This window comes from Hordeum vulgare, chromosome 5H, assembly GCF_904849725.1.
Source record: "Hordeum vulgare subsp. vulgare chromosome 5H, MorexV3_pseudomolecules_assembly, whole genome shotgun sequence".
Taxonomy (NCBI): Eukaryota; Viridiplantae; Streptophyta; class Magnoliopsida; order Poales; family Poaceae; genus Hordeum; species Hordeum vulgare.
Window position 1 is genome coordinate 561,512,794 of NC_058522.1, and position 9,242 is coordinate 561,522,035.

The 9,242-nt window shown below is 45.7% G+C and overlaps 1 protein-coding gene across 1 annotated transcript; it reads left to right on the plus strand.

Annotated features, from left to right (window-relative positions):
* Positions 1 to 2,600, plus strand: LOC123453007 (phenylacetaldehyde reductase). Its single transcript, XM_045129764.1, has 6 exons — positions 1 to 234; positions 341 to 516; positions 605 to 793; positions 1,172 to 1,334; positions 1,960 to 2,146; positions 2,270 to 2,600. The coding sequence occupies exons 1-6, from the start codon at positions 102 to 104 to the stop codon at positions 2,412 to 2,414; spliced, it is 993 nt and encodes a 330-aa protein (XP_044985699.1). The 5' UTR covers positions 1 to 101; the 3' UTR covers positions 2,415 to 2,600.
* The last annotated feature ends 6,642 nt before the right edge of the window (positions 2,601 to 9,242 follow it).

Genomic DNA, 9,242 nt, shown 5'->3' on the forward strand with positions numbered 1-9,242 from the left:
TGCACTCATACACTTCATCGCCCTTCCTCATCACGTGGGGTGGTCAGTCACCTAGTCCCCAGTCCACCACGCCACACACACTCACCACCGGCACAGAGGAGATGGCGACAGGAGGTGGGGAGGCCAAAGGGGAGACGGTGCTGGTCACCGGCGCCAGCGGCTTCATCGGCTCCGTGACCGTGCGCCTCCTCCTCGCCCGCGGCTACTCCGTCCACGCCGCCGTCCTCAACCCCGGTCAGTGCCACTGCCACCCTCCATCCCTATTCTATCTCCATCCCACCTCTGCAGCTCCGCGCAATGCGGCCGGTCACCGTTTGATTTTCTCGCTGGCGTGCCGCAGATGACAAGGCCGAGACGGAGCACCTCCTGGCGCTCGCCGGGGGCGACGAGGCCCGCGTCCGCTTCTTCCCGTGCGACCTCCTCGACGGCGCCGCCATGCTCGCCGCCGCGCGCGGCTGCTCCGGCGTCTTCCACCTCGCCTCGCCCTGCACCGTCGACCGCGTCCTCGACCCCCAGGTACGGCCGCCCCGTGTGCTCCCCGTGACCGTCCTGCCGTTCAGTCCTCTCAGCGCGGGGGTGTCTCATTTTGGTTTTGTGGGCGCAGAAGGAGCTGGTGGTGCCGGCCGTGGAGGGGACGCTCAACGTGCTGCGCGCCGCCAAGGACGCCGGGGGAGTGCGCCGGGTGGTGGTGACCTCGTCCGTCTCCGCCGTCGTGCCCAGCCCCGGCTGGCCCGCCGGCGAGGTCCTCGACGAGCGCTGCTGGACCGACATCGACTACTGCGACAAGAACGGGGTGAGAGATGATACGGCCACCTTATAAAAGTGCAGTTACTAGCAAGACATGGAAATGCTATCTGCAACCTGCAGTGCAGCGCAGTTGGTTACTGCAGAAGTGCATAGTTTGTTTGATGAGAAGAAAGTATGAGATCACGTTTTTTTCTAGAAAAGTATGAAATCACATATGGCTCTCCAGATGCAGCAGCTACTTTGCTTATTGTGCAGATGACAGAATGATCGAACTTTTCCCCCAATCTGATTTGATTCTATTGGATCAATGGACAGAAAATTGCACTTAAAGGGCATCATCTAAAACTGTTGCTGAATTGTTCAGATGCAACCATTTTTCTTCTGGATTCCATAGTTATCTCAGGTTCTATCTTTTCTTGGATAGGTCTGGTACCCTGCTTCAAAGACACTGGCTGAGAAAGCAGCATGGAAGTTTGCAGAGGAGAATGGACTGGATGTGGTTGTGGTCAATCCAGGGACTGTTTTGGGCCCGATGATTCCGCCAAGGATCAATGCTAGCATGGCCATGTTTCTTCGCTTGCTTGAAGGTATACGTATTGCAGCGTCTGATCATGATATCTCAACAATGCTCTGACCATAGTTTAAGACCTGTTTCATAATTTGCCAGATAAAGAAATTTATTATATAACACTCTTTAACCATTTCTTGCTCCGTCTAGAATGTTTGCTCATAGGTTAGCAATATCATAAGTAGTGCACTGAAGCAGGGGCAATTCAAGCACTTGTACAAGCCGAACACATTTTACTTCTGATGAAACCTTTAACATTTATATATAAATCAAGAACCTTAAAAAATAGCAAAATATGAGCAAATTAGTACTACTAGTACTTTCGAGGGACTGGTTAGATTGAAGCTAATTACGCTGTACTGAACATTATGGGGTGGTAAGTATTGGAGAGTAAAACTGCACGTTTCATCATGAATGAACCGTTTTCTGCTCCACACTTTACATAAACAAAATGCCTCTTTCGGTTCAGATGGCATAGAGAAAACCATAGGTTAGAAGATCATCATTCATTGGCATTCGGCACCGTTGTAATGAAAATTACCTGCATTTGGTATTCAGAAGTTCTTTCTTGCCCGGTTCAGTGTGTCATTCGTTACTATGATAAGGAAACACATCCTCATCAGCACACCTCTCTGCATACACAGGCTGCACCGAGGAGTACAAGGATTTCTTCATCGGGCCAGTCCACGTGGAAGACGTCGCGTTAGCCCATATCACGCTGTTCGAGAACCCATCAGCGTCCGGGAGGCACCTCTGCGTGGAACCCATTTGTCACTGGAGCGATTTCGCGTCGAAAGTTGCCGAGCTCTACCCCAATTACAAGGTCCCCAAGTAAGCAACACACAGTGAACACATACATGAGATATGTTTGGAGCACAATAGTTTCATAGCAAACAACAGCATGAAATTGTTGGCGGCGCTAACCCCTTCGCCTTTGGTCGGTTTTGTTGGCAGGTTCCCCAAGGACACGCAGCCTGGGCTGGTGAGAGCGGAGGGTGTGCCGAAGAAGCTGATGGCGCTGGGCCTGCAGTTCACTCCGTTGGAGAAAATCATCAGGGACGCCGTGGAGAGCCTTCGGAGCAGAGGATGCATCGCCTGATGGCTGGATTATTAGGTGTACTGTATTCCTTCCCTTCTGTTGTAGGGTCATGATCAACCCTTGCTCCAGAGATGTGTTGTGCCCAGCCCAGTGCTAGACCTTATAGTTGCCTGTATGATTGTGCAATAACGGCTGGTCGATCTGCTGGTACACTGTAATGGTTCTCTTGCTAGATTATTCCGACAAGTCTTTGCGTGTTGCGAGAAAGATCGCCGATGAATAATTGTCCAGGATAAGAGAAGAAAACAACACTATCGAAATCGAGTCAATAATGAAACTAAAAACAACCGGATTTCTTTGCGCAAATTCAGTTTCATGGCTTTTATGTTCGTGTCAAATATTTTCATGTCTTGTGCTACTTTTTAGCATGTGTGACATGTGTGTTCTTCCCCATGAAAATTTGGAGTGGATTGCAAAAAACTACCACATTCAAGTTCAATTTCAGGCTTGCTACCACATCCCTTGGACGCTACAAAAATCTACCTGTTTTCTTACTAATTTTCCCAATAAACACTTATGACCGTTTTGAGACGATTACTGACATGCCAGGCCAACTGAAGCTTGCCACGCCTGATGCAGGGAAAGTAAATACATTTACAACTATTATTTATCTCTTTTTAGAGATTATTTGCCCTTTTCATTACCCTTTTTTTCCATTGTCTCCAACCAGACAGAAGGAAAAACAGGAAAAGAAAAGGCATATGAGTAGAAAAGGGAAAATTATACAAGGCGGGGCAAATAATATAGATATACATACATCCTCAAAAAGATAAAATATAGATATACATACTGCATACAAGGCACAAATGACCGGTTTTCTATTTTTGTGAAGTGCCATGTCAAAAAAAAAAAGGTTTAGTAAAAGCTAAAAGTCCGTGCATATGGTGAGTTGATTCTGTCAAGAAGCAACATGACAGAGTTGGCTATCATCAAAGGCCGCCCTGTGGCTAGGACTTTTCCACTCAAGTCTGTGAAGGTTGACACATAACGAATGCCATGTATAAAAAGGTTCCCGTCAACCCAACATCCGGCGATGATGGAAGCAAGGTATCCCAACTCATATGTGACTCTCAAGAACGAAGACGCATCTGGGTCTCCAACCCGAGGCATCCTAAATCTTTATAAAACACCTGAAAAAATTGAGAAGATGCAATTAATATCGGCAAGGTACTTATGTTTGAGAAATGCAGATACTAGGAAATAACAAACAATCAAATGAGTTAAGAAAACGTAAATCGGATCACCAGTGGCTCAAATATCCAGTGGGTTTTGGTTGTCAAGTTTGTTTCAGTTGGCATGTAATAATAGCTCAGTGCTTGAACTTTGGTTCCTGTCGCTTATCCGAGAACACAAATGAACTGCGGGTTTCTAACAATGTGGCGAACTCGTTGATGTGCATAAATTTTTGTTGTGTGACTGTTTCTGTTCATTTGTGTTAAAACACTGAAAAATGGTCTATGCTAGTTTGAAGAACAATCAAATCATAATGTAGGGGGAAACAATATCCATACAGATCTTAAATTCCGAAGAGTACTAGGACCGCAAAAGAAATATTTAGTGAAGAAAATGTCATGATAAGATTCTCATGTTTGTAAAAACGAAGATGGATGAATACATGAGCTGGTATAGAAAATTAAATAATAAACTTAAATCAATCCCTAGATAAAACGAATCCCTATCTTCACAAAAGTCTAATGAACACGATAATTGTCAAGCCATCAACTTACAAATAGAAAGACCATAATCATACTACATAATTTCAGAACCACCAAACAAAAGGATGGTTTAGCAGAGCGTGCTATCACTATCGTTTACCGGCTCTAGCTTGGACGGGTTTCAGAAGCGAGCAACTAATCCCCACTACCGCAAGCGAGGGCGGATCTGACTAATCGCTGCCATCGGAGATGAGTTAACTAATCTCTGGATGAAAGCAGGAGCTCATACCTCAAAATCGAAGCGAACGGCGGCGACGATGGAGGCGGCGCCCGTGAGAGGTGGGGCCGGCGGCGAGACGAAGGCGACTAGTAGTGGGTCCGGGTTAGGTCAGCGCGCTCGTTCCGCCTTCGTACGTGTGCTTGGTCGCGTCGCGGGTTTGTGAGCGGAAGCGCTCGACTCGACCGACCAGGTGTCCAAACCGAGCACGCTCGCGTCTTCTACCTGGTCTACTGGTGGACTACGTTCGGGCAGATACTTTTTCTTGCGAAGGCCAATGTCCACGTTTTAAAAATCTTCAACTAACAAAAAAAAAAGAAAAAAGGGAAAATCTAAGTAGCGTAGGATGCACAGCCGCCCTCCCGTGCGGCGGCTCGGACGAGATTCCTTTCATAGACAATGCACGCATGCATGGACGCAAGTTGTTGTTGCATTTTTCTACAGTACGCAGTGAGGTGCTTTTCTCACATAGGGACTGTAGCTGGCAGTCTACAGCTGGTACAATGCTTTTTTTTTTTCATCTAGCATTTGCTATGCAAAGTGTTGTAGTACTATGTATCTTTAAAACCAAAACTGCTGGATAGAATTGGTGGTGTCAGGAGAGAGCAGTGACGTAGAGAGGCAGCTGTTGCCGTGCTACTCTACTAGTAGTACTCATTTGTTTTTTGTTTTTTTTATTTTCAATCTCCTACAGTACACAAAATAACCGGTTGCTGGGTAGAATTTAAATGGCAAGGGCTACAAAATAATGTGACAATTAAATTTTACAACAAGTGACAAGCTTATATGAAACAACTTAGTAGAATTAAATTGACAAATACAACAAAATATCATAACAACTACATTTTAGAACAATCGACAAGCTTTTCATGAGACAACATGATAACTAGATAGAATTAAGACTCGTATGTACAACAAAACACCACGACAATTAATTTTTATAATAACTGACAAGCATTGTGAGACAATATGACAACCAGGTAGAATAAAAATGACAAGCACGACAAAATATTTGGGGCAACTGGATTATATAACCACTGACAAGTTTTATGAGACAACATGACAACTAGGTAGAATAAAAATGACAAGCACGACAAAATATTTGGGGCAACTAGATTATATAACCACTCACAAGTTTTATGAGACAACATGACAACTAGGCAGAATTAAAAATGACAAGCACATCAAAACATTATGGCAACTAGAATTATAAGCACCAACAAACTTAGTACAGGAACAACATAAAATAAAATGGCAATTAAGCTTTTTTTGTCAGACAAGTACGTGGTTGATAATATGGCAAGTGAATTGAAAAAATATGGCAAGTACGAACCGAAAAAAAATGTCGAAACATATCAACATGGGATCTAGTTTCGAAGATCTCGCTACGACAAAGTCAATGATGAAAACAGATCATCAATCGAATTAACGGTTTTGAAGATAAAACTTTTTGAATTTCAAACATTAAAAAAAACTTGATGATGTCATTCCAAGCATGCATGGTGATGAGAGAAAGAATCTGTGGCAGCATATCAGTACTTAGCTAGTACTAGTGGAAAATATTACTCAAAGCACATACATACATGCAATCTGTATTTTTTTTACCGTGCATGTGCAGGCCTATAACAGCCGCTGCATCGGAACACCATGGTGCGGCGCCGCTGCCTAGTCAGCCCCAAGAAAAAAAATCCTTACAAGTCACAAGACAACTCCAAAAGATAATAGAAAGGTAAACGTTTTCCGCCCGTGCGCTAGCCGAACGCGCGTCGTCGATCTCGCGATCTACTTCCCATCCCGAACGGCTCGCGCGCGCTGCGACGACATGGTCGAAGGGACCCATCATCCGCGCGTGCCCCTGCGCCGCCGCCGCCGCTGCGCTGGTCCCTGCCCCCGTCGGCCCGCCCGAATCGCCAGTTCCCGTCACCGTCGACCGTCCGCATCGCCGGATCCAGCCTTCGCCCGTCGTCCTCGTCGTCTGCCCGCCATGGCCGAGGCGCACGTATACAAGTGTTACAAATGTCACCAAAAATTGCTGCAACGGCCATTTAAAAAAGCTTCAACCGTTGATTAAAAAAGCTGCAATCATACATATAAAAAGCTGCAAGGCAAATCATACTTTTTCCTCGTTGAAGTATTTGGTTGAAGCTTTTTTTCTTAACGGTTGAAGCTTTTCTATACACGGTTGAAACTTTTTGAGGAGTGACCACGCGAGATGCTGCGGTCGGAGCGGCGTTTGAAACTTTTTTCATATACGGTTGAAGCTTTTTCTGTCAATGTTTGCAACTTTTCCTCGTTGAAGTTTTTGGTTGAAGCTGTTTTTCTTAACGGTTGAAGCTTTTTCTACACACGGTTGAAACTTTTTTTCCAGCGTTTGCAACACAGGGGGTGAGATGCGACCGACGAAGTGAAGACCGACGGGTATGAGCAGCGGCGAGTGCGCCGGCGAGCGGCGGGGGCAGCGAACGGTCAGGGCGAGCCGAGTCCCGGAGCGCAGGGCAGCCGGGGCGGCGAGCGGTCTGGACGAGCTGAGTCGCGGAGCTGCATCCATGGTGCTTCGACGGGCGGCCGAGGCGGCGACCTGCGGTGAGGGCGACGAGCGGTGAGGAGGCGAGGCGAGGCGGTCAGCGCGTGCTGGGGCGTCGGCGCGTGCGAGGCGCGTGCTGGGGCGGTGGCGCGTGCGAGGATGGCGGGCGGTGGGGGCTCGCGTGACGAGATCTGACGGTCAGGGGGCCTCTGATCTGACGGCTGCTGTGCGACCGGCGCGAGAAACTACAGTCAGGTCCTTGGAGAAGGCAACGCCATCTTTCTCCCTCATGCAGGCTACCGTGAGCCATGCTCGATGCCGCGACTAGAACTACTCATACACATTACCGTGAGGTTCGGCAAGACTTTCGACCCGCTGCTACGAAGTTGTTGGTGACATCATTCGAAGATGGGATCATCACTCTAGAGAAGAAGATGAGGAGAAGGGTTGGACATGATGGACAATACCGCCACCTCGTCAACATGGATAAGTTGGGATACCGCCACTACCTTATGTCATAAGTAAGACATAAAACACGCTCAACCAAATATGAGAACCCCATATTTGTTGAACAACCATAGTGAGCACCATGCCGAAAGGGAGATCTAGAGGGATCTTATTTGTTGTCGCTATTGCAACCGCGAGAGAAGAAGCCATAGACAATAAAAGAAAATCCTAATTGGACAACCCTAGATAACTTGGACACACGAAACAAGGTCCTGGGGTTCTCCTCCCTCCCGCCACCGCTGGAGTATACGGCATGGGTGAGGGTACCCTGGTGACCGGGTAGCTCTCTCTTCTCTCTCTACATGGGGTGTTGATGACTAGGTTGGTGTGGGCATTATGTGCTTACACTCTTGATTTCTCGTTCAACCTGAATAGCCCGATTCAGGCTTCAAAACTAACAAGTGAGATAGTCATGAAGAAAAATCAAAATTATTATATGTGTGCAGGATCTTTTGGGTAGTTGGGCGAGCCGAATTAACACATGCAACACAACAAACCAATGCCTCTTTTGTTCAGAGGAGAAGTGAAGAAAAATGACAAAAAAAAACATGTGCTTGGTTCGAAGGAATGAAGTGGATGAAATTTTCTTGTAATCTCAATTTCAAGGAAAACACATGAATTAGTGTTGGTTGCTACACTAATGGATTAAGAATTACTGGGTTTTAATTCCATCTCCTACCCCTTCTACACACATCTGCGTGTTAATTAATGTAAAACAATTGCTAGACGTATGTTACCGTCCATGTGCTAGTTAATTAATGGATCTTGATTGGCATAAACACATACATTGGACGTTTCATGCATAAATGGCATCCACTTAGTGCATTTTAATTACCTCGAGTTAGCGATGTTGCTTAAGAATTTGGAGTGTCATAGAACTTAGTACATGTTTATGCATGTATAAATTGACGAAGCACGCTATAGGTAATGAAACGGAATAGTGACATAATTAAGAACACACATGAGAGTTTTCCTTGTCTCTAATCACTAAGAGAAATCTAAAGGCAAAGAAGGAAGAAAGGCGAGAAAACTCACTAAGGCGGATGCCAACATGGATCGGTAGTGATGGGCAATGCTCCACAGGTGAAGGGTCTTTTCTTGGTCGAATCAATTTTGTGCTAATCGATCTAGTTGCTTCCATGATCTTGCCAACAATTGATATTAGAGACTGATTTTTGCACTGTTGATTCACCATAATAGTTGTTGCTTTGTGCATGATTATGTTTTCTTAATGAAAATATTTTCACTAGTTCATTATGTCATGGTTTATTCTTATGAACAAAATTGAATTATAATATGTTGAATCGATATTTGTATTATAGAAAGCATGTTAATCACCAAAGTGGTCTTTGTTGAAAGGATCATGTATATTTCAAGTCAAAAAAGAAAGGATCATGTATATTTAGTTGAGCATTTATGATGAGTGGATTTTATGCAAACTTTTGAAATATTTCTTAGTGCCAAAACCCCTTATATCATCTCATATCATATCCATCTAACACTTTTTCATGTCCACAATGCATAGTCTCTAATCTTTACATGTTTTACCAAGTTTGGTGTCTTTTATTTCACATTTGTTTTGGTTAGTTTATTACTTGTTTTGTGGTATTTATAGGCGTATTGGCATGTCCATGAATCGAAGCACGATGAAAAGACCAAGGTTGGGATCATTGGGCCAAGAGTGGCGAGGCCTTAGGGGCCGGCCCAAGCCGGCGGGAGCTGCGCCGCGCCTGGCAGAGGCGGGGCAGGCAGAAAACCGCCCCAGGTAGCAAGGGCCGGCCCAGGCCGAAGGTAAGGTTGGCCCAGGCCGGGGGGAGAGTGGCTCCCATTGATAGAACGTGGATCTACTAGGCATAGATAGATCC